Here is a 25,822-nt window from a genome sequence, read left to right on the forward strand (position 1 = left end):
AGTAAATCTCTTTGTATTGTTGTGTCTCATAGGAGTCATGCTACTAGAGAAGTTTTTTTTAGGTAACAGTTTGTGACTAAGTTTGTTATCGGTTCAGTAAAGATAAATTTTATACTTCATTGCCAATTACTATGCATCTCAGGGAATGTTTACAGTGAATATAAAAATGTGTATTTTCCTTTCCTTCTTCCTCAGATCTGTGAAGTTAGCTGATTTTTGTAACACGTAAAGATTTGTTTCCTTTAGCTGATATTTCAGCTTCATAACAGCTTCAAAGTTTCAGTTTTATACAAATGTTAGGGAAAAAAAAGAACAACTTTGGAGTTCCTGACAGTGCTACATGCTTCATACCTAGGTACCCATTGCTATGGTGTCTTTAATAATTGCCAAATTATCATTAATCATTTACAGAATTTGTTTCAAGAACTTTGTTGTACACTGCTTAGTGTATTTCCTCAGTAATTAAGAATTATTTTGTGCATTCTGTTGCTTTTAATAATTTTTCATTGTAATATATAATAAAAAGACATACAATTTCTTATAAGCTAATATTTATTCTTAAAAGACAGTAAAATCAAAATGCGTATTTTTTGCCCATCACCATATTTAACAGCTTACTTTGTTTTGTTTTAGAAACCATCTCCAGGAATAAAGCTTGGCTCACCCAAATCTGTCACTGTAACAATCTTATCAAATGACAATGCCTTTGGAATAATTTCTTTTAACATGGTATGGCTTTTTATATGGTATATATGAAAATTTTAGAAAACATAAAGGTGAAATTGTCAAAGATGCTGTTTAGTTATTCAACTGAATCCCTTGAAAACTGATTCTGAATTACATCTTTGAAAACAACTCTGGAGGTAATTCATACATATGTGTGTAATTAATACATATATAGAACTTTAATACTTCTATATGCTTTTTTTGTGTTGAGACATAGCCTGAGACCCTCACACTTGGATGAATATGTGTTGCTTATCTTAAATACAAAACTTATAAAAAGTTGTTCAGTCCCACCACCCCTCATCTGTAAGTTGAGATCTACGTAAAATAGGGAAGAAGTGAGGAATAATACCATAGGGAAGTCAAAGATGAGATTTGGAAATCTTGAGAATATATATAGATTTTCCCATCTTCAGTGAGCAATTTTATACTTAACTCTCAAGCTGAGAGAACAGTGTCATGATAATATGCATTGTATGACACTTCCTGTGACAAGACAGTGGTGTGACTCAAGTGGTTGGAGGATATTTGCAGTAATGCAGAGTTTGTGTTAGCAGAACGAGATACTATGCCTTCCTGCCAGCAGTATGGCAGTGTAATCTTTGTAGAGGACTTTCCTGACAAAGTACAAGAACGTGAGAAATTTTTAGCACCATAGTACTAAACCATGCTGCTCCCTCAATTGCTGTAGTTCTTTGAAATCTTTCAGCTACAATAGCTTGATAGACAGAGTCCCTTTATAGCTAGTTATTTAATAAATTACTTTTTAATGGAGAAAAACTATTTTTAATGGTTTTAGGAGCTCCTATAAATAACAATGCTAATTTGCCAGTGCTGTGTATATTGACTATGTTAATTTATATAAAAAAATTCCAAAACACTACTTGCATAACTTATGATCATTTTTTTTTATCTGCAATCTTTCAAGCTTTTTATTAGCTGAACTAATTGGTTGCTAGGAGATGTATGCCATAAGTGGACTGGTTTGCAGATTGGATTAACTTGTCTGCGGGAGTTTGGTATTTCTATGGTAACAGTTTCTTCCTTCTGCTTGTGATATTTGATCTGTGCCTGATTGCCTGTCCCTTTTCTTCCTCATTAGTCTGCCTTAATCACAGTGAATGAGCCCAGGGGCAGAAATGAATCTGTGCCTCTCACTTTAATTAGGGAGAGGGGAACCTACGGGACGGTCATCGTAACTTTTGAGGTGAGTTTATCAAAAAGACTGCATACATTAGTCTGTTGGATAAAACCGTGAGATAATCATAACTTATCAAAGTGTTTAGTGAAGTGAAAGAGGGACAAAATGCCTATGGCTACATTTGTTAAATCTGTTTCATAAAATGGAAAGATAGTTCCTGTCAAATGGAACAAATTTTAATTATCAGGCTTTAATGTGAAAAAAAATTAAGAGATATTAGAGGAAACAGTATTCTCTGTCATTTAGGAAGATATCTGAGGCAGCATTAGTTGGTATTACTAGAAAAAAATGTGTATTAATTGTCTAATAGATGTATTTAATATTTCTTTAAAATTTATCTATATTTTACAAATAGACATCTGAGTGACTCTGATACTTGTGCCAACTTTGAACCTGTGTGACAGCTCAGTATTTTGTGAAATTCTGTATCTGTAAGATGGCAGTTTGAATTACCAGAAACTTAAGCCTTTCAGAAAATTACTCATGTTGAATATTTAGGCCATTATTTGTATACTTGATTTGAAAGTGAATAAGTTACTGCCTTTATTGTTTTTTGCTGGTTTTTCCCCCCTATCTAGCTCTAAATCTATTACATACTTTAAAATTACATGTAAATTCTTTCATACGGATATTTCTTGATCAGTTGTCTGGTCTAAAATGTCATCAAGTGTTTAATCTAGACCTGTCAAAATCTCAAAAGATTTGTAGTGGATTTGATTGCATGAGCAATACAGCATGTATAGTTAATGTACAGCATGAGATTCTATGTGTAATTTATTGCAGATATTTGGTTTAAGGTCCAATAAATATTACTATCTGCACAATTATTCAGGTCCATCTCACAGTGTAGTTTATATACATATGTTGAAAAAAACTTGCAAGATTTAAACACACACACACACACACACACAATTATTCCTGCTAATGGTCTTCCTAATCTTTTAGGTTTCAGTATTAACTGTAGTTTCCTTAACATCACAAGTCAAGATAGAAAGGATACAAAACCAGTAACTGCTGTTATTTTATCTTGGAACTTATTATGAAATACTAGTGATTTAAATTAAGTAAGAATTAATATCTTTTCTGTTACGTAGAAGAGTCAGTTGTGCATCAGTAGATTTTAAAGAGTCTTCAGACCTATATGGAAGTAGTTTTCTTAGTCTTTTTCTGGCAACACATAATTTCATCAGAGTGGTTACTCTAACTTACTCCATCTGCCAAAAAAGAGCAGATGAATGCCTTAGGCTTGATGTGTGCCTATGAGCAGGAGATGACTGAATAGATAGTTGTAAGTTACACTTTTCATAAGGTGTTTATTATTACACTTGTACTAGATTTATATTCCTGCTTTATATGTTTATGATCCTAAAAATTAATTCTTTGCAGATAGAAGATGGACCAAACCCAGCTGAAGAAGACTTAAGTCCAGCTAGGGGAAATATTACGTTTACCCCTGGGACGTCAAAGCTGATTTATAATTTAACAGTGCTTGATGATCAGGTAAGAACAAGCTGTCTTCATTTTTGGTTTGGATATGTAGAAGGTTAACTGCTGTTTTGAAAAGACTTAGAGTAAGAAGTTACAAAAATGCTTGGTTTAAATAAGTTTAAAAGTGCTTTTGCTTTAATAAAGTGAGGTTAAATTTTGGCTGTGTGGACTCTCATTTTTACTCCTTCTAATGCTACTTCTTTAATTGTCATCAGTGGGTATTTTTAGTTTCTGAACATATTCTGGCCACTCTGACTAGACCTGTTAGGTGCTTCTGGTGTAAATGTATGAATAATCAGGGAAGCACTATACTTTTTTTTTCCAAATGGAATACTGAGGTCCTTGTTGTATGGCCAAGGGTGGTGGTATTGAATGAGATGCAGGTTTACCTATTAGACTGTCCTGTCTATATTTAACTTTTTTGTATTTCTATTTAAATGAGCTCTGCTTTTCCTTAATCGTGTGCCTTGCAAATTCAGGCTATCCTTTCTGTCTTTATTATTTGTTTAGACAAAAGGAACCTGATCATAACATTGCTTACATAATGCATTTTTGATTACATCCTCAGTGATCCCAGTGCAGCTCCTCTGCCTTCAGTCACAAGTGCTTAAGAATCTAGTTTATTGTTTCTTAACTCGATGGGCTCTCACTTACGTGAAAAGCAGACATGTCTGTCACTAAAGAAAGAATATAACACATTGAATATTCAGAGGGAAAAAATAGGTTGAAAAATTTTGTATGTTTTTATATAGATGTGTTTCAAGGTAGAAACGTATTTTTAAAAATACTAAAAGATAGGTAACATTCCTAAAAGAAACAAGCAGTCTTGTGAAGAACATGAACAGTAGGTGATAGATGAAAATTTTCAATTTTTAGTTTGGTTTTTGAAAAAAAATGTTCATATGTTGTAAGCCTTTCTGTTTCAGAGTAAACAAAACATTATTCCACTTTTCAAGTCGTTATTTTAATTTTTCTTATGCTTTACTGGTTTGTTTATATTTTAATTTATAATGAGATGAGGGCAAAATAGAGGAACCGAAATAAGTACATATGATGCAGAACAACTTAATAAGGAAATTCACAAGAAAAAAATGGTAGCAAAAAAGTGCCTGTCTAAGAAGTGGGCAACTTTAAAGCAATTTTTTGCATAGTTCTAAAAAGTGGTTTTCCACATCTATTCTGATATTTTCAATGTTAAGAGGCTGTGACAGACTGGCATATAGAAGCATCTCCTTCAGATTAAATGTAATATTCTGTGACTTATACAAAGAAAGTAATTGGTAGGCTTCCTGGGAGGATTTGATTTTCTGTCCTCTGAGAAATGTGCTCAGAGTTCTGGTTTTTATAGTTTGATCTGTACAACTGTGGCAGGTCCACTCAGTGAGTCTTACACAGACATACATGAAAAGTTAATTTTATGTAAAAAACCCTTTATTAATGGTAATGATGATGATGGAATTCACAAGAATCCAGTGTTACTCTCAGAACTTAGCTTGAGCTTTTAGGATCTGAAGTTAGAAAAAAACATGAAACAAGTATTTTTCTGAATTAGATAGCCTTTTCCCTACAGAAGTAGGGGACCGCAGATCTGATCTTCACAGCACTACATTTATTGTAATTTTATTGGATACATTTCCGTTTCTAGTGAGGAGTAATGGAAGCTTTGTTAAGAGAAGATGAAAGAGGCAAAGCAGCACTGGAAATCCTTTATACAGTTGTCTTTGAAGTTTGACTGTTTTTTTTTAATTGGTCAGTCGTGGTGCCATTAAGAACTCCAGATTAACCCATCTATATGACACATCAAGATGTAAATTACAACTGCAAATATGGATACCTTTTGACTGTCTCTTAAATATAGATTTTTATGTTGAAGGATGGTATGTATTAATTAGTGAACTAAACAAAATGTAAGTTAACATCTATTCTAATAAGGTAAAATGACTGTGTTTTATCTCAGTATAGGAGGGAGGTGACTGAGAGGTTCCAGATCTCACGCTGACAACCCCCCCCTGCATTAGTCAACAGCATTATGCAAGTTTAAGCGCCACAAGCCAAACAAGGGACAGAATTGGCATCAGCTATAAAGGCAGTTGCACGCCCACTCTCTTAGCTCTAGAAAAGGATCTGAGGGTGGCCAATTAACAAATGAGTGTGAAAGAGAAGAAATATTGGACAGCAGGGTTTTCAGATCTTTTTAGTTCAGTAAACAAAAGTACATGAAACGGATTTGTCAATTTTATCACAGAATATTACCATTAGTAAAAAAAAAAAGTAATTTTGTCAGGAATTCCTCTCAGAAGCAAATAATACTAGATTCCAGGAGTCCACAGCAGGAATGAGATGTAAAGATCATGAATATGTTTTTAATAATTACTTTTTACCCATATATATTAATAAAATAATTGCATTTTTCAGTTAAATAGGTTTAGCAAGTCAAGATTTATGGAATAAAATGTAGTAACATAATGCAAAAATCTCATCCTTAAGTTCTGTAATTTACAGTTTATAAGCCTTTCTTTATTGTCTCTGAATGAGATATTGGAGAACAAATATCTAAAATTAAAATATAGTTTCAAACAGTCATTTTGTAGAAATGCCAAAGCCTAATTAGTTGCTAAGCACTGGAAAACACTTTCTCAGTTTTGCAATGGAAATTTTCTCTGGGGGTGTGAGTGTGTCAGAACATAGGAAATATATACCGTTTTCCAGTTGTATAGGAATGGATGGGCCAAGGTAGGTTGTGACCATAAGTTGTTCCTGTATTTTCTCAGGCATGCTTAGAGGTAAATCAGTACCGACATCAGAAAATCAAGGCATATCTAAATAACTGGGAAGAACATTTGTTTCCAAATAGAGGTGGCTTCCAGAAATAGAGTTTGGATCTCCTCATAGTCTCAATTTGGAAAGATCTAGCTTTTTCTGATTCTTGCCTAGTTTTTGTTTTGCTTTTGTTTGGCTTTCCACCCTTTCTCACATTGCCAGAGCACAGAAGGATGGTTTAGAAAATTGAAGCATTCAATCATAAGAAAGGATTTTCAGCCAAAGTTAAAAGCAATACTTATCTCCTGTTTATTTTAATATGAAATGAGCTGTAAAGTTTGTATTATTTCCTTTTTCTGCAAAATGTATTTCTCAGTAAGTGTTCTGCATGTATTTGAAATTTGACTTACACCCAGTTGCTAATATTGTTTTTCCAGGTACCTGAAAATGATGAATTGTTTTGTGTTCATCTGAAGAGCGTGGAGGGAGGAGCTGAAATCAACCACACAAGAAATTCTATTCAAATTAATATTAAGAAAAATGACAGTCCTGTGCGTTTTGTTCAGAGTGCTTATATGGTGCCAGAGGAGGCTGATGTGGTAACAATTCAAGTGGTTCGTGGTAAGGATGTCAGTGGAAAATTAATTGGACCTGATGAAGATGAAGTCTCTGTCAGTTATGCCATCATAACTGGGAATTTAACAGCACATGCACAGCTTAATGTAGACTTCCTAGATCTACAGCCAAATACAACTATCATTTTCCCACCTCTAGTTCATGAAGCATACATGAAATTTAAGATCCTTGATGATGCCATACCAGAAATTGCTGAAACCTTTCAGATTATACTTCTTAAGGACACGTTGCAGGGAGATGCTGTTTTGGTTAATCCATCTATTGTTCATTTCACCATCCAACCAAATGATAAACCCTATGGAGTACTATCAATAAACAGTATCCTGTTTGCTCAGACGGTTATCATTGATGAAGACCAAATTTCAAGGTACTACAGATCTTCAAATCTAGTATCTGGTCAGTTTTTGGCATTATTAAGCATCCTTAGGGTTTCATTGAAAGTAATTATAAAATCACTACTGAAAATATAATGAAGAAATCAGTTAGTGTTTTATTATTATCAACTGTATCTACAAAGATTTCAAGGAAGTGAGAATGTCTAATTATACAGGAAGTATTTCAGTATTTATGAACTGTATGTAAAAGATGTAAGTTTAACCACATCATCAGAATACTGAAAAACCTTAATCTAAAGGCAGGATCGGTGAGGCCATGATATTCCACACACCAGTTCGTCCAAGTGGGAAATAGATTCCTGGCTTGCTTTTGTGCTAATCTTTGTATTTACTATATAGAAAATCAGTCTTTAGTTAAAAAAAGCCCATCAAACGTGTTGAGTGTCTCCTGTGAAATACCTAATAAAAATAAGTTAAATATTTGTAGTTTTACATAGAGATTAAAATCAAAGCTCTGTACAAATTTTACAGGCAGGGTTGATACACAGTATTGACAGTCTCATTAAAAATGTCTGCTGCTATCTACTGATGATAGTTTATCCCCAGATCATCATTAAGCTATCATACTGTGAACAATTTGAAAGAATATTTTATAGTATGTAGAGTTCAGCATTTCAGTATTCATCTTTCTTTCTTATACACAGTAAAGAAATTAACGTTGCTTTCTAGATTATTCTAAGTCATGATTCCTAGACTTTTTGTTACAGTCATGTTCTTGTCATATGCAGGAAACATGGCATTTCCAGTACCTTAATATTTTAGTACAGAGGCAAGCAGTTAATTCAGAATCATTATTTAAATACTTGTCTGACAACTCTATTTTGAAGCAGTTTTTAAAAGGGTGCAGAAATTTAATAGTGAAAAAGATTTCTGAGATTTGACACGTATTTCTTGAGACAAATGTCAAACATTGCAAGCCTCCACGTCTTAGTACCTTTCTTGATGTAAACAAAGTTCTAACAAGTATCTTTAGAGACATTACAGAGAGCTCATGAATAAGCATTCAAAGTCTTACATTTGTGTTATGATTTCACAGGCTTTAAGCACTGACTCGAATGTCAGTTGCAGCAGTTAACATTTATTCCGCTTAAGTCAGTGTAAATCCTTCAGGGGATTGATAACTAAGCAAGCCAATATTAATTATAATGCCATATTGTGGATTTTTATTTTCATTCAAAATTGTAGGTTTGAAGGGATCACAATTGTAAGAAATGGTGGAACACATGGAAATGTTTCTGTTACCTGGGTTATAATCCGAAACAGCAGTGATCCCTCACCCGTGACTGCCGACCTCGTTCCAGAGACCGGGGAGATATATTTTGATCAAGGGCAGATGCTGGTAACACTTCCTCTGAACATTATCAGTGATGACATACCAGAAGAGGCAGAACCCTATCTTCTGAAACTCTTAGCTCACACAATACAGGGAGGTGCAGAAGTCAGTGAACCATCTGAGGTAAGTTTGCTTTTAAAATTCTTTTGGGGAAGGTAATAATAGGTAATAACTGGAGGCTTTACCAGTTTTGGTAACATTCATTGATGGGCTAAACTGGCTAAAGGGTTTGGGCTTGCATATAAATCAAACAAATCAATCCTTAATGTAATCTTAGTATATAGAGCCGTACCCAAAGTACTTGGCTTAATATAGTATGCAAACCCAGACCTTTTTAATGTGGTAGCATTCAGCTTACGTGATTTTCAACATACCTGGCATTGCATAAATGCTGTCTTGAGTGACTGCTTGCTAACAGAAGGCAGGAAAATTATTTTCACTTGCTCATTTGCTGTCTAAATGGCGATTTGAATGTTTTACACGGAGTAACAGCTTCAAGAGGGGAGGGGTTGGTGGCTAAGACGGTAACCTCTGAACTGTTAAATAAAGGGTGGCTAGCATTGCTGACAGTTTTGTGACTCAAGTGCCTACTTTGTCACTCTCAAAAGTGGTTGGAATGAACCTTGTGAATAAAATGAAATTTTTCACAATCTGAAACATTTTGAAATTATTCAGTTTGGCTGCTGAACCAAAAAATCAGTGATTCAGAGCTCATTCTGGCACATGGATGATGCATAGTGGGAAAGTTGCCACGGTCAGTGTTGTGCTGCATGTGTACAAAGCATACTTTGGGGCTGTCAATCTGATTTCTTTCTTGGGTGCCAATTCACTAAGGAGAAAAATGTATGGTGACAGTCAGGACATGCTTTTGTGAAGGCGTGAAAACTATGGTTTATAGTAACTTTAGCATAGAGTAAGTGTTCCTGTTTTCTATTTTGCAGCTTCTGTTTTACATTCAGGACAGTGATGATGTTTATGGCCTAATAAAATTTTATCCTTTGGAGAATCAGAAGATTGAAAGTAATCCAACGGGGCGCTTTTTATCCTTGAGTTTTGCAAGGGAGAGAGGAACAGTTGGAGACGTGCAGTTGGTTTATACTGCACTGTATATTCCTGCTGGACCTCTGGATCCTGAGAGAGCGAAAGATGGCATTCTGAATATGTCTAGAAGAAGCGTTCTCATGTTTCCAGAAGGAAAAACACAAGATACTTTAAATATACCAATAAGAAGTGATGCATTTCTTCAAAATGGTGCTCATTTCCTCGTACAGGTATCTCATTTCTATTTTGGAGTGGTTTTTTAGCCTCTGTAATATAAAAGATATAATTTAGTAATGGCTCCTTCCCTTTTAACATAATTTAAATGATCCTACCTGTTAAAAAAAGGGAAAAAAGTTATTAGCTGTGTACCTAAGAAAAATTTCTTATTTAGAGACAGCTTCCACTAATATGCTGCAAAGAGCTTTATTCCTGATAATTATTTATTAGTACACCATTTTATAAAGATAGACTGCTGTAACAGGATTCAGGTATTAATAATATAATTTAACAAAACCAGATCAATGTTGCAGAAGTTAATTACCTTTGGAGGTATGTTTCTCTGTCTGCCTTTCAATTTAACCAAATTAATGCTCTTAACATTAAATTTCATAAGCATGACAAATTCTATAAATTACACGTAAGTAAATAGAAAATAAAAATACTCAACCTTGTCTTATATCTAATTTATCTATAAAGTTGTCCAGAGAACTTGAAAAGTATTTTTGCCAGTTTTCTCTGTATATGCTTTTTTGGGTCTTCTCATCTTTTTTTTCTGTTTGAATTTGTAAGAAGGGAACTTCTGTTATTGATAATTAAAATTGGCTCATAAAATTCATTAAAGCTGTATTTTTGACAGAAAACTGGATTTTCAGCAAAAATGTTTAAAGAAAGCATTTCCACTTTCTAATGAAGGCTTTGATTTTTCACTGGAGAAAACCCAATTTATTGTTCAGACATACTACTGTTGAAGATCATGGGCATAGTAATTACTATAGGTTATACTTATTTTCTCACCTGCAGTTAAGACTACCCCACAATCTCTACTTCCTATGGTTAGCTATTGCACTCTGGTCATCTGGGATGATGAACCCAGCTAACAATCTTAATACACAGAAAAAGGGGTGAATTGGCACATCCAAAGCACAAACCAGAGAGGCATTTCTTAGTTCCTTTTAATCTTTTCATTTTAAGTCAGAGGTCTTTAGAGTTTTCAAATTAAGATGTTGATATTAAATCTGTAGATTAAAAATTTGCAAGGTTTTGTCTAACTTACAGCCTACTGAAGATGTTTTAATTACTCCTAGTACCCTGAAAAGGTTTGTTCCCTCCACCTCCTTCCCCCAACATTCTCTTAAAAAAAAAAAAAAAAAAAAGGTAAAGAAAGTTCATTGTGAGAACTATCTTACTGCTTTGCTAGTATGCCATTTTTTTTGCATTCACAGTTAAATAGGGAATTGCATTCTGGAGTGCTAGAATAGGTTAATATGTTTTACATTTGCATGAAATCTGAAAGATCTACAGAAGAATTGAGATACCAAATTCCAAGCCGCTTTTAAACGATACATTATAAATAACATTGCAGTGTGGACTATGGAGAAGACACACACATGGTAAGTATTTCAGAATGCAGGAACTTTGCCTGGCTTTTCAAACTGCGGATTCCAGGGAGGCAGGGGGTGCATGTTCTATACTTTCTCCGTGAACCATAAAAATCTTTTTGTTTGAATAAACAAAATCAGGGGGCTTTCCAGCACAAATAATTCATTTAGAGAAGGAAGAAAAATACCCCTATTTATCACTATGACAATCCTTCCACATTGTGAATAAATGATAATCTCAGTGAACATGTTTAGAATGAGAAGATTACAGAGTTTGTACTAGGCACAATAAAGGATCAACTCAGGAATCAGGGGAGGAGGAGTGGAGGAGGAAATGAAGCTTAAACACAAGTAGAGAATGGATAGAGGAACTGGAGAAGTGAGATTAACATTCTTTAGTGACATCTTCAATTAAGTAACCTACTGTAGTCTGAGGAGCAGGTTTTGGTACAGATAGGAAGATTAACTAATTTAATAAAAAACTGGTCTTTATTATTCAATTCACAGTGCTTTCTTTTTTTCTTCTTCCTTGTGAGCTTATTTGCTTTAAAAGGGAACATCAAACTATAAATAAATAAATAAATAAATAATCGGTTCTTCATTAATTATTACTTTAATCTCAAAGTTACTATCCAGGATCAGAAGCACTTAAGGTGAATTGTTTCAGCTGTGTGGTATTTCAGCAACTTTACTGAGCTAACAACCACACAGTGCACCACCTCCACACTGTTAATTGCAGGACCAGGGCCTACTTTAAAAGAAAGTTTAGAAAACAAGCAAAACAAACAGCCCCACCATCTCTTCCTCAGACTCTCAATAACTAGCTGGTATGGTTGAGAATCAGTTACTGAATACAGTATTTGTAGAACAGTTCCATCTGTCATCAAATAAAATGTGCATGAATATTTTTGTGTGTTACCCAACCAGTGGCAGAACAAAGTGTGTTACAGCCCAAGTATTTTGTATATATTGGTTTTAAGAATTGAAGGGATTTAAAACTCATCAGCTGAAATAGTGATTCACAATCACTATAAGGATTTAAATAAGGCCACTTCTCCGTCCTCCAATAAAACCTTCATATATGATAACATCTGATAACTCCAAGCCAAAAACATTCTTGTGGGAATTAAAAGGTGGTTGTCATTGGTGGTTCATGCATTAGCAGAATGTTTGCAGAAATATATGCAAATCAGTTATGGATACAGTTATTATAATGATGCATGTAGACAGAATCACATGGTATAAATTGTATTTGAAAGAAATATTTAAACAGGCAAGTCCTGCTTTCCTTACTGTGTCAGTACTGCTGCTGGGTACTGACATCTCTTTTTCAAAGAAAGGGTAAATGTTTTCCTATTTCTTAGTATAAATAAAAATCAGAAATTTGTTAACACAAGAGGAGAATACAGTTTTGAAATACTGTACTGATTTTCAATTCTGAGTGCAATTCTAATGTATTAGTTATTACAAACAGTGAAGTCCTTAAAGTTGTATGAGAGAGGAAAGAAGATTGGATCATTCTTTGGCTTCTGGTTCGAGTGACTTCAGCAGATCTTTATCAATGCATGACACAAAAAATGAAGTTTGAATGATGCCTGGGCCACTTGTCAAATCAATACTGTTATTCATAGGTCTAGTAATGAATCAACCGATCTAGAAGATTCGTTGTCCCACTACATACATTTAGCTGTGTATACAAACATGATTTGTCTGAGAGGTATACCATTCTGCTGCCAGATATGCACTTAATTTCTTTGATGCAACATCTTATACATTTTCATTGCCTGTAAGAGAAATTTCTTCTGGAGATATTTTGCTCCCTGTGTATGGAACTTATTCTGAAATGTCAGAATTGGTACTAAGGCTTTTGTTTCTCAATTTTTTCTTTCTTTTTCCTACAGCTGGAAAAAGTTGAGCTGGTGGATAGGATTCCTCTAGTCCCACCTCTGAGTCCTAGATTAGGCGAGATTCGAAATATTTCCCTGAGGATCACTCCAGATATTGCAAATGGAGAAATAGGCTTTACTAGTAATCTTCCAATTATTATTTCTGAGCCAGAAGATTCCCCCGCTACAGTGGTAAGTAAACCTTTTTATATTGTCCCTTTGTATGGTAAAAGCAAAGTTTGCTATATTCAGGATAAAATTGGAAGTTAATGTGAGAAAAGTCCTTCCTCTAAAGTACTGCCTGATCCCACATATTCCCCTGCTTAAAACACAAACAAACAACAACCCCCACCTCCACCCCCAAAACCCCACATGCTTGTAAAATTAAGGCCTGAAATAATATTAGTCATTATCAGAAAAATGAGGTTGATCTTTGCTTTCTCTGTAAGCATCTACAACTGATTAGGTCTTGATGTTCACACAGAAGATACTGCAGACAGATTTAATCTGTCTCACCCACGACAAAGGTAGTAACATAAAGTGGGACTGATATCCCTTCTAAATTTCCTCAAAATCTCTGTGCATCTTATAGTCGACTGACTTACATGCAAACAAAAAATTTGGCTCACTGGGTGTGTTTTCCAACAATTACACTTTTTAGCTTTCTAGGAACCCAAAGGAGTATTTTCAAAAGCATTGCCATCCATCTGAGTGCTGTAGTCCCAGCTGAAGAAACATTTAAAAAAAATTTTTTTCATACATTTTCCCTTTTTTCTCTGGTTGTCTTCACTGAAATTTTCCCACAAATCCTGAATCAGATAACTTGTTTCTGATTCTCAGATTAAAACTGCTAATTTCCTTAAGCAGAGTACAGGTCATCACTGTACTATAACAACCAAAGTAAAATTTTGGTAGTCATATCTAAAACCTAGCTTGTGTCTTGGTGGGGTGGGCACTGATTATATCAGTCATACCAGGCTTTTTGTGTTCATAGTTCCTTAGTGATTTGTCATATTAATGATCTGCCATCTCCACTAAGTGTACAACTGATAAATGGTTAAAAGGATAAGATTCAATACATATTTTTGTTCATATACTGTCTTTGATTTCATGTCTTATACATCAGTATGAATAAAAAACCAAGCTGGATATTTTGAGGTTCATACTCAAATAGCAATTTGAAAGGGAGTAATTGTTTCTGTATATAGTTTTACAAATCACAACAAACTCGTGTGTTTCATAGGTTTCCATTGCATTGCATCGAGATGGGACTGATGGTCAAGCAACTGTGTTTTGGAGTTTGAAACCCTCTGGTGTCAATCAAAAGGCAGTAACACATGATGATATAAGTCCTTTTAATGGCTCTGTTGTTTTCTTATCTGGGCAAAGTGATACCACAATCAACATTACTATTAAAGCTGATGATATACCTGAAATGAATGAAACTGTGTTATTAACTTTGGACAGGTATTGTACCCTAATCTTTATACATATGTATCAGTTGAAATACTCAATTTATATATAAAAAATTAGCACAGTATTAATTAGGTTGTGTTGGCTGTATTGGGTCGATAAGTGCCTGAAGGAATATTAGGTCCTTTATTCAGACTGTGTGTGGATTCTTCTTTGACTGGAGATCAATGTAAGAAGCTGTGTTGTATTTATCATTTAATGACTTAGTTTTGTTTATATTTTGATGAAAATAATGTATGCTATTTAGAAAGTTACTTCTGCTTTGATCTTTAGTTATAGCACACAACACATATCTTTTCAGAAAAGTAATATTTAGTGAGATAATGAAGAAAACTGTAGTGAAGTGTAGAAAGCAATAACTGTTTCAGTCCAAAATAGGATTATAGCTATGTGTCATTGCAGAATTAGATCAGATTTTTATTTGTTTGATCTATGAGTTCCATATTGCTTGCTCTTAATAATTAGATACTTCCATCACAACTCCTGGGTTCCAAAATGGCCCAGTGTGACCACTACCACACACTTCAGCTATAAAGAGAGCAATAGTGTTTCTGAAGCACAGTGTTGTAGTCTCCCTTTTGTGTGAGATCGGGATTACAGGATAATTAAGGCTGTGAGGGACCTTCAGGAGATACTATTATCTGCATGTGAACACTACTCTGAATACTTGAATTAGTTCATGTCCAGGAATGTATTCTCTTCTTGATTTACTAGCAGGAGAATCTTGGCTATGTATTCTGTCCTGCTTACAACAACTCAGTTGCATATATGGTTTAGAAATAACCTCACTTCTACTACCTCCTGTTAGTCTAAGGTCCATTTTCCCACTTTTTCTGGGAACATAGTAATAGGTGCCTGCCAGCTTCCACATCCACATTGAACATCTACTACTTACACCGTCCTTACCTTATGCAGAAGTGTTCTTGGCCTACATAGGAAGTGCAGACTAGCCCTTGAGAACTTCAACACTGGACACCCATGTTGATTACATACTAGCAAACCAGCAACCAGCTGTTCAAGCTGTTGCTGATGCTGTTTTGGAAAGCCTGCTTTTTGAACATCATTCTGTCACACAGGGAAAGATGTTACTCCACTGCAGGGTTGTCCAGCTTCTGTAGAAGCTGGCTGGTGGATGCATCTACTGCAGAATGAGTTATTTCATTCTACCTTGGCTACCCACTGCCTTGAAAACACAGTCCTGTTCAAGACAAAAAGAAATGGAGAGTACTGCAAGAGTTCTCTACTTTCCGTCCTGTGGATGAAACTGGTTTGTCTCAAGGAATTGATTAGAGTCTCTGGCACAAAGCAGGAAACTCAGATTAGAAATGGTGATAGAAGTTGTGAAGAAGTTATGTAAGGTGGCCAGAAAATCAAATTGGAAGGTTAGGAAACAAGCAAGTAGAGGAAGTAGAAAGCATAAAATACTAAATGTTTAAGTTCTGACAGCTCTCCAGAGGTGTGTAACTATTGCTTCCTGGCACTTATTCTGAGTAGTAACCCTAGACTGTGCCTTGAAAATGGCGGTGCAGTAAGGATTGAACTGGCAGTTGAACAAACGTAACCACTGTTCTGCTTTTACTGTGTGTAGTGGGAGTAGTAGGTTCTGCTGATCATGAAGTGGTTGGTAAAAAGTGTGCCAGCAGTAAGCAGCTTTCCCACACTTGGCAATGTCAGAGGGTGAAGTAAGGAACAGGTGGTCTGGCCTGGAAAAAGAAGTAAAAACGAAGAGGAGGTAAAATCTGAACTTTTCTTTAGACATGGATAGTCTCGCTAAAGGCTATGAGTGAAATTTGGCAACTTGAACATTAGCAGAAGCCAAGAATGAGATGACTGCAAAGATATCCATTCAGTACTGGAGATGACTCTTCAAATCAAGGTTGAAGGATACTGGCAGGGTTATGTGTGTAACCTTGTGGTATTGCTTTCTGCATAGTTTGTGTTTTCTGGATGAACAGAAGATGTTAGTTTCCAAGGCTGGCAGCCAGCACCTCACAGCAGTAGTGAATTAGCATGAAAACAAAGATGCACTGTGCTGTGGATGTGCTTGTACTGTTCTATAAATTTAGCATAAGTCAGTAGCAAAATAGAGCATGTAAGAACTTTAATGAAACTATAGACATAGAACTATGTTCATAAGCATTCTATTTATTGCAATTAGTAATAGCATGGGTAAAATAATAAAAATAATTAGTTCTAACAAGGATGTATTATTTACAACTCAGCGGTGTTGTTAAGGCACTTTACATTTTAAACAAGCTTTGATTGCATCCATAACTATAAAATACACTTTCTAAGCCATTAAAAATAATATTTTCCTTCCTTGCTTTATGGCCCCTGTCCATAGGCCATAGATATTAAAAATAACTCTGAATACTGTCCAGAAAATGAAGGCCAGTGTATTTAATGAAGAATATGCTTCCTAAGAAAACAAATGAGTAATAAAGAAGCAAGACAATCCTGTACCTGCTGAAGCTTCTTCGTGTTTTCTTTTTTTAGGAGCAGCTTCAGGTTGAATGACTGCCCATATATAAATAGGCCTGAATGGAGACCAAACATAAATAAAGCCAGATGTCTGTAGTGAAATCTGTGTGAGAAAAAAAGGCCTTGGTCTTCTTGATGAATGTAGGTGGAACAGGCCATGGAAACTGTGTGTATGCTTTGTGAAAGCATATATACATACTAGGGCTGTTCATTTTACCTGGTAAGCACAAACAGAACCCAGCTTCTTAAAAATCTGATTTTTTTTTTTTTTTCCTTCTGCACAACGTATTCTCCTACTGGCAGTTGTCACCCTGTCAGTAAGCCGGGACCTCCAGGGCACACGGGTTGTGTTTGCACTCTTAAATGAATGGTACTGAGAGTGAGAACTTAGGGACTTCAGGGTCTGGGAACAGCAGTACACTGATAGGTTTATTTTTATTTGTGAAAGTGGTAATCCATGAATAGGTGACTGTTTAAATAGTCCTTATGCTCAATTTTTGAGTCATGACTCATATAATTTATGATGCCAGAACAGATTCACGTATGTCTGTTGTGACCTAAATCTCATCTGCTATATATAACAAAGCAAAATCGAAGCAATGTAACGTGGGATTTTCTATATTCTGGTGGTTTCTGTGATGCAAGACACATTTCCACAGGCTGAAATTCTGTCTTGAGTAAACTTAGAAAATAGATTTTTAAAAAATTCAGAATGTAAAACATAGGTTTAACTGTTTAATTGTGAAATGTCTGGGAGTTTTTAAACATTCTTGTGCTTAAGAGGATACTTCATGACAAAAAGTTAGCAAATCATATGTCGCGTGAAAAGCGGGGCAAGGCAGGGGGGAATCCTCCCAACCCCAGGTGTTGGAACTGTCTGTTAGTGCCCCAGGAAAGCCAAGACCCTTGTGCCCCACCGGTCTGTCAGCGTCCTGTTACAAGCACCCTTCACTGACCAGTCCCACTGGATCGAAAGGCAATTCGACTGCCTTGTTCAGGGAGACACGCCAGCCGCACCAGGGGGACCTCTCAGCAGGTCTGCCCGCTTTATATGAACGTGTTACCCGCTGCCAGCAGCTGCTAGTGCTCACAGAAGACTCGCACTAACAGTTTACGGAATAACACTCTTTATTATAAAATTGTGACAAGTTAAGATTCATGATTGGTGGTGATGGGGACTGTCTGATTGAAATGATACACTACTAAACTATATACAACCAAAACCTTAATTACTAATGTCAGCTAGAATGAGTTAGTTATTTAGCATACATAAGTCACAGTTCTTACCCAAAAGGCATCCCTATCGGGGGAGAAGACAGGTTCAGCCTGTCGCCTGATCCCAGAAGTTATGATGGAATGTTACCCCCCTCATCTGTCCACTTTTTATACTTCATAGTACGTTGCATATTCATTATGATACACAATATTGGTTAGAAGTTTCTTGCTTCTAATGCAAATTAGTATGCATCCTCAGACAGCACCACTGAAGTTCTCTGCTGACTACACATACTCCTCAAGCGGGGTTTTGCCCTCTTTCAGGAATGCTATTTGAGTTGGAGGTTGTGATCTCCCACTATCACTATTATCTTTGTCCTATTTTCAACTAATTTTCTGTTGATGTCAGTGGATTGCAACACCTTATCCTGTTTCCTCTCATAGCCAGAACTTTCCTCACTTGAAGGCTTCTTTCTGTGTAACTTAGGTAATGGTGCTCTTTTCACTATCTGTTCTCATGCTCCCCAAGGCTGACTCCCTTGGTTAGAAGTCCCTTCATTCATAACAACTTTAGAGTGGGTCAGATTGACCTAGCTTTGTGAGCACTGAACCAGAGTTGAGTAATCCGGGAGTTTACACAACTCCCTGGACTTATTTCATTCCAGGACCAGTCCATTTCCATCACATTTAGGTGGAGCTTGGGTGACTCCAGTCATATGTATTGTTGTTACTAACTGGTATTGTGTGCCCAGCGAGGTGTAGTAGTACCTTGTAGGCAGGTAGCTTTGAGATGGAGCTGTGCGTTAGTGTTACGATGAGTTTTTTTCACCTGAGGAAAGTAATTTTGCCGCGATGGTTGGCTCAGCCACAGACATCTCATGGATCCTTCGTGTGACAATCACTGTGCAGCTGATCAGCTGTGTGGTGCCATCAGGTTCCCGTTCCTGCAGGGAGCACAACAGAGCCTGGCCGTGGGGTCTCCACTCTGCTCCATCCTCCATCACTCCCATCAGCATGTGCTGAGCTGGCAGGCTGTGCTGCTTAGGGAACTGTGAGGATGTAGACTCCGTGCATGCCAACCACCCTGAGGGTAATAGCTGTATTTTACCCTAAAAAAGCTTTCTGTAATACTATGCTTCTGTTAGGACCCAGATTTTCTCTAATTCCTCCCCCAAGGTGATTTCCCCACATCACAGAAGGACTATTTAAAGCACTGCATACTATGTATGGTCCTTGACTCAGGGCTCAAGTAATGTTCATGTATTGGGGGTTGCTCTCTGCACTTGCATGCACAGAAACACTAATATACTGTTTAATGGAGCTGGGATTTTCTCCTAACTAGGTGATTTCCTGTAGTTAGCATCTGTTTCAAAACTATTTATCTTTGTTACTATTTTTAGTAATTTTTCCGTTAAGTAATACATGTGATGTATATAAATGTATATAAATTAACTCTTTCTTTGTAAAATATTGGCTTTTTCTTCAGGGGTTTGGTCAGACTTTGTTTTGATGGGGAAAAAGTTATTTGAAAATAGTAGCAGAATATTAAAATAAGTGCTACTGGACACCTACTGCTATCTTTTATTTCTTTTCAAAATAATAGCACCATATATCTCCTGCTATGAGTAACAAAATTTAAAATATCCTCCAAAATCAAATAATTTGTGGATTAAAACTGGAGATAAGGTGTTCCCTCTGATGAAAAGCACTGTGGAAAATAATGTAGCAAATCCTATTTTAATACTGTTCTTTAAAGCTAGGTCCTGCCACTAATTAAATCAGTAGATAATTCTGTGAAAATTGAAGAAGGGGTGAACACTGACTGCAAATCTAGGAAGCAAAGTGAGTAACATTCCACAGGCAATCTGAACGTGCCTTTTCTGAGATACCTTGATAGAAAAGAAAGTTTTTTAGGGAAGTGAGTAATAGCAATGCAGGTTCAGGGTTACAGTTCAGTTTCTCAGGTGCCTTTTGAAACGTTCACTTTCTGCAAAAGTCCAATTCTTGGTCCAGAGCAATCAAATTTGACCACGTTGGATCTCTTAATAATTACTATTTTATTTGCAGTGGTGTTTAGTTCATAACAACATTGAAATTGCCATGTTACTTTAAACTCGGTCAAGCGTCTTCTTTCTGCTATTTTGTAGCAGTACACTTTTAAAAAAGGGCAAGAAACATTTTGAAGCTTGAGTTAAATTGTCCTAATTAATCTGTAGTTCTTGCTAAATATTTTTTTTTTTTTTTTTAAGGAAAGAATTTCCCTACTGACAGGTCATTTCCCATGAGATTTGTTGTATGGGAAGTGTTTTTTTTACAGCTGTTTAATCACAGAAAACACAGTTACACTGTTTGAGATTGTGTTTCTTACATTAGCATCATAAACACTGCCAGCACTGGTCCTCTGTGATAAAATGAATCTTCATGTCCACAGACAGCCCTTTTACAGAAAAAGTTAAGCTGAGGAGAAAGACAGGGAAGTGGCTTTCCCAGTGAGAGTGACCTCCTTACTCCTGGTCAAGTGGTCTTTCTAGTAGCTGAAGATCCTTGGTATGGCTAAGCAATTGTGTTCAAGGAGCTGTTTTAACTTTTTTCATTACTTCCGAATGCCCCCACAAGGGCAAACCATGAGTTTGTGAGGTTCTGAATAGCCATTTTTTTCTGTTTCCACACCGCTATTACAGGAGTGCCTAAAGAGTTGGTTTCACATACAAGTTCTGAAACTGGACTGGACTGATCCTGTGCTCTCCATGGCAGTTTAGACATCTTTACTCTGTGATGAAAGGACTGTACATGAATGCTGGACATTGTCAGGGCACGTAGCAAGAGCTGATGGCTGGTGGCCTGCAGGCAGTGTGGTGGTGTAGAGCCAGAAGTCCAGCCTGATGACACAGCTGGATAGGTGGGGGCCCATCCCACTGCCCCTAGCGATGCAGGAGAGCAGGATGGAGCAGGTTACAGGGGGCAACCTGGAGTCCAGGGCATCAGGCAAGGTCATGGTGGTGGGGCAGGTCAAGCCAGGAGCACATACCAGGTTTAGGCTGGATGATGGTCACTGGGGTCAGTCACAGCCCAGCAATTAGCAGGCAGGGCCACAGCGAGGAGACACATCCAAAGTCAAGCCAGAGGGTCACCTGGTGCGTCCTGGTCCAGGGATGCATGAGAGTTTGTATGTGTGTACCTTAGGCTGTAGACACGAGGGATCCGATTGTGTACATGGTTCCTTGCTCATGTAACAGCAGCTGGCAGTTAGAAGCCTAAGCCTAGGTGTTTCTACTCCATTTTTGCACAGGCTGTTTTATGCCTTTTTTGAATAGTAACCAACATTCACTATGTCAGAGTAGAGAGAGCAATCTGGCCAGTCAGGCAGAGAAAACATGGTCAGATCAGTCGGCCAGCCAATCATTGATCCTAGTGTTGAAAATAGGGCTTGGGTGGAGAAATCTCCAGAACAATGGTTTCCTTTAGCAGTGGATGGGCTGAAGCTACATAGTTGCTTTCTGACCTGCAGGTTCTCTAGATGCTGATCTGACTTCCACTGTGGCTGTTTAAAAGTAATGAAGTATTTCCAGTCTTAGTCCTTTCAAAGAACACCTGGAGATGCACAAGGTGCACACCTCATGCTACTTTGTGAATTGTTTCATTTCTCCTACCCTCTGGATTTCTGCAGTGCTGCCATTGTGCGTGACAATTTAATATAAGACTGTAGTACTAATCACCTTAACAGAGGACTGTTTTTGTCTGTGCCGTGTTTGGACTCATGCAGTGTAACTTCATGAAGCTGAAAGATTGTATTTCTGGCACACCCTTTCTCTTTTGGTGATTATGTCTTAACTACTTAAGCTTGTACATATGTACAAAAACCTTACTTAACGTAATAGTTCATTTGTATTCTCTGTTGAAAATTGTATTATCAACAGCTTAATGATATAATTGAATTTCAGCATCGGAATTTTCCCCATGAGCTTTTCGTTGTATTAATGCTTTGATGGTTCTGGAACACTTTTGCGTACGTTTCTGAAGGAAGGGAGAATGCCTTAATATATAGCATTTAAGATCTAGCTTCACTGGAAATCAATGAGAAATTTCTATTAATTCAGATCTCCTATTTAGAAAAATGTAGCCACAAGCGTATTTGCTTTATTTTCTCAGACTTTTGAATGAACTCTTATCTCTGTTGAATACTGAACCCGAGTTCTTTATGAGATTAGTGAAGTCAGAATTTCACTTTGCAAATGCTGTGGTAATCTGTTTATGGTATTTTGATGGGAAGTGCAGGTTTATATTTAACATATATTTATTTTAGATTAAGAAAGTCAAATTGCGTGATTGCCATTGTAGAATAATACTGCCCTTTCATCTGATTTGATATGGTAGTTTTGTTATAGGTGCTTGGCCAAAACAGAACCAATTAAGTGGTTACCAAATACTCCTTTCTTATTCTTGTATTTTTGTATAATTTTGTGTTGGTGTTTTACTTTGGTAATCTGGTTAACTGAAAAATTGTCAAAAATGAAATTTGATGTAATTTTGTGCCAAAATAATTTTTGATATGTATCTGTTATAGGTCCCACTGTGCTTATCTCTTTTTATTATTACTTTGGCAGGTTGATGAAATACCATGGAAACATGTAGATTTTCTTTTTTCTTTTTTTTTTTTTTTTTAATGAAGGTCTGTTTATAAGTGTGGGCTGCTGATGCAGTTGTGAGCAGGCACAGAGGTTGGCAGTAAATGAGCCCTTGGACAAGGGCTTGGTAGGGTGTACGATGAATGGGTCTTGACATCCTGAATTGGTCATGGGGTCATTTCTCCTAAGTGGGAGTTGCCCACTTGCTAGCATTTGTCAGCAAGAGAATGCCAAGCAAGTAGGGTTCCCATAAAAGGAACATTATAAGAATTTGGAAAGGAAAAAGGAAGCTTTGTGGGTTGTTTGTTTGTTTGTTTGTTTTGTAATTATTATTATTCTTTTCTAAAGTTATTAGTATTGAAATTCTAGCAAGTGGCACTTTCCTTCCCCCATCCCCTTTTTCTTTCTTTCTGTGTTGACAGGGTAGAGACAGAAAGGTTTGTCGTGTATTTTGGGTAAGTGCAGTCAACTGCGGTTTGTCTTCAGTGAAGCAATGCTTTGTTTTACAAGTGATTGATTTGGACAGAATCTCAATAATTTCTTTTTCTCTTAGGGATCACATCTTCTGCATCTCTTCGGACAATGCATGCTTGCCCTTTTGTGTTTAATTTGATGGCACGGGGTTCTGGCTTGAAGGCATTTCTTTATTCAGGATTTGTGAATGATTAAAGTTATGAATGCATGGCTCAGTGTTTGTATTTGAGCATTTTCTGTAATAATGGATTAGTTGTTTGAAACTGCAAGAAATACGATTTGCCCCAACTGAATGACTGAGTTCACTAGAATTTTAGAGAAGTATTCTGTGATCAAAGATGAGCAGTTACCTTGCTTTTGAATAGCTTACATTTAGTTTATGTTAAACAGACATAATTCTGTCTGCTGACGTATTTTTCAAATATGCAAAAAACATGACATGTTAACCTTTTAATAGATATTTCCTTGTAACCTCCCTGTAGACTTCACTACAAGATACATTGCTATTTATTTTTTTATGTGTGGGCGTTCCAGTTGTTTATGGAGTGTTTGTGGAAACAGTTCTGGAACTGATTTCAAATATTGGATTATAGCACATCACATGTCTTTCTACATGAAACAGTGTTTCAGGAAGTCTGGGTTGTAGTACAGTGCAACCATAAAAATATTTACAGTATGTTGGACCAAAAGTACATTGACATTTTCTTCCAGGAAACATGGGAGATGTACAGGAATCTGAACACATAAACCACCATGTAATAAGCCATATCCAAACCATCAATCTGAACATGCTTTCCTGATGCATCCTTCAGTAGTAGGAAGTCAACGCAAGAAATGTGCAAGGTTTCCTTCTGTTGTCAGATACAGCCCGTTCATGTCCATGATTAAGTCCAGGATGGTGTAGCTCTAGCCGAGGGAGGGAAATCCTCCACCAAGAGGAGCTTTATTTGATGATGCCTACACCATTCACCATATGCTTTTAGGCAGCAGGCTTGTGAGTAAGGGAGGAGCAAGGGAACAAGTCGGAGCTACTCAGAGTAGGTCCAACATTTACTAGAGACTGACTGGGATCCTACAAGTAGTATCCACATCTTACAGAAAGCAGATGAGGATGAAATCCACAATATTGAGGGGGAAGTCTCTTCCTATTTGAAGCAATATTAATTTTTACAGAAAAGGGTAAGAATGTGTCGTTGTCAATGAAATTGCTGTTTAAGTGATTTTATATTGTCCTTTACATTTTGATCCAAATATAAAGTAATACTGAACATAACTCTTAACTTTTTACTGCACAATTCTGTTCTTTTTCTGTGTGTTGTGTGCATGTGTGACTGAAAATAACCAACTATGAAAACTAACCAGAAAACAAGTTTACTTCAGAAGCAAAGTTTGTTTTTTTTACAAATAGATAAAACATACTAATGGGTTGTTCTTAATTTATTTTATTCTTTGCAGATAATTGTTTTCATAATTTATTCTTAAAATTCATCAGTATTCTGATGTTCATCACACCAGTGTAGATTTACTTCCCAAACACAATTGCCACTCAAATAACCTTCTTGCCTTCCTTTCTCAGGGTCAGTGTGGAAAATCAAATACTGAAATATGGGTTTACTACTTGTGAAATCATTATTTTGGAAAATGATGATCCAGGAGGAGTGTTTGAATTTTCTCCCTCTTCCAGAGGTCCCTACAGTATCAAGGTAGCTATCAGTAACTTCTCTTAATCGTTATGGATAACTTAAAGCAGAACACTAAAAAAGGCTGGATTCTCGTTTTCTGCAGGAAGGGGAGTCTGTCGAACTGCAGATTGTCCGCAGTAGAGGAAGTCTTCTCAGACAGTTTCTACACTACACTGTAGAACCAAGAGACAATAATGAGTTTTATGGAAGCACAGGAATTCTGGAGTTCAAGCCTGGTGAAAGAGAAATCATAATTACTCTTCTGACAAGGATGGATGGGATTCCAGAGGTAAAATTTACTATTTTTCCTCTTCAAATTCTGTTCACAGACATATTAGTTTGTCATTTATTAAAATTTAGGCATATATCTAGGAGCATAACAGGTGTGTCATGTATTTTCTCCAGAATGTCTTCCCAGCCTCTAAACCAGGGGTGCCTGGATAAATAGGTGTCTTTGGGTTGAGTAGTTCTCAGTAGTGGTGTTTTTTTTTTCTTTTCTGTGAATTGAAAAAGTTATGCTTTGAATCCATGTAGGTTTTTAGCATCTGTGACACTCTGTAGCATAGAGTGCCATTGTTTAGTTGCCTTCTGTGTGAAAAACCACTTTCTTTTTATTTCTTTTCTAGTAATCCCTGCTAGTTTCACTTCGTGCTCCCTGATCTGGACTAATATTTGCAATATAGATACATAGGTGCAATACTTGTTTTAATGTCCCTCGAAGCATTACCTGTGAGCTCTTTTCAGAAAATATATGAACTAAAAAGTCCCATTAGATTAATAAAGCAAGCTGATACATTCTTTTTAAATT

The 25,822-nt window shown here is 36.4% G+C and overlaps 1 protein-coding gene across 1 annotated transcript in view; it reads left to right on the forward strand.

Annotated features, from left to right (window-relative positions):
• ADGRV1 (adhesion G protein-coupled receptor V1) overlaps positions 1-25,822 on the forward strand; it is a 292,864-nt gene that overhangs the window by 14,273 nt on the left and 252,769 nt on the right. Inside the window, exons 4-13 of the mRNA XM_040578910.1 lie at positions 634-729; positions 1,829-1,933; positions 3,314-3,427; positions 6,613-7,178; positions 8,392-8,662; positions 9,481-9,810; positions 13,080-13,256; positions 14,308-14,531; positions 24,909-25,035; positions 25,118-25,303. Of these exons, the coding sequence (XP_040434844.1) occupies positions 634-729; positions 1,829-1,933; positions 3,314-3,427; positions 6,613-7,178; positions 8,392-8,662; positions 9,481-9,810; positions 13,080-13,256; positions 14,308-14,531; positions 24,909-25,035; positions 25,118-25,303 (2,196 nt within the window). The remainder of the gene's footprint in view (positions 1-633; positions 730-1,828; positions 1,934-3,313; positions 3,428-6,612; positions 7,179-8,391; positions 8,663-9,480; positions 9,811-13,079; positions 13,257-14,307; positions 14,532-24,908; positions 25,036-25,117; positions 25,304-25,822) is intronic.

The sequence above is a fragment of the Falco naumanni genome, chromosome Z (genome assembly GCF_017639655.2).
Source record: "Falco naumanni isolate bFalNau1 chromosome Z, bFalNau1.pat, whole genome shotgun sequence".
NCBI classification, from domain to species: Eukaryota; Metazoa; Chordata; class Aves; order Falconiformes; family Falconidae; genus Falco; species Falco naumanni.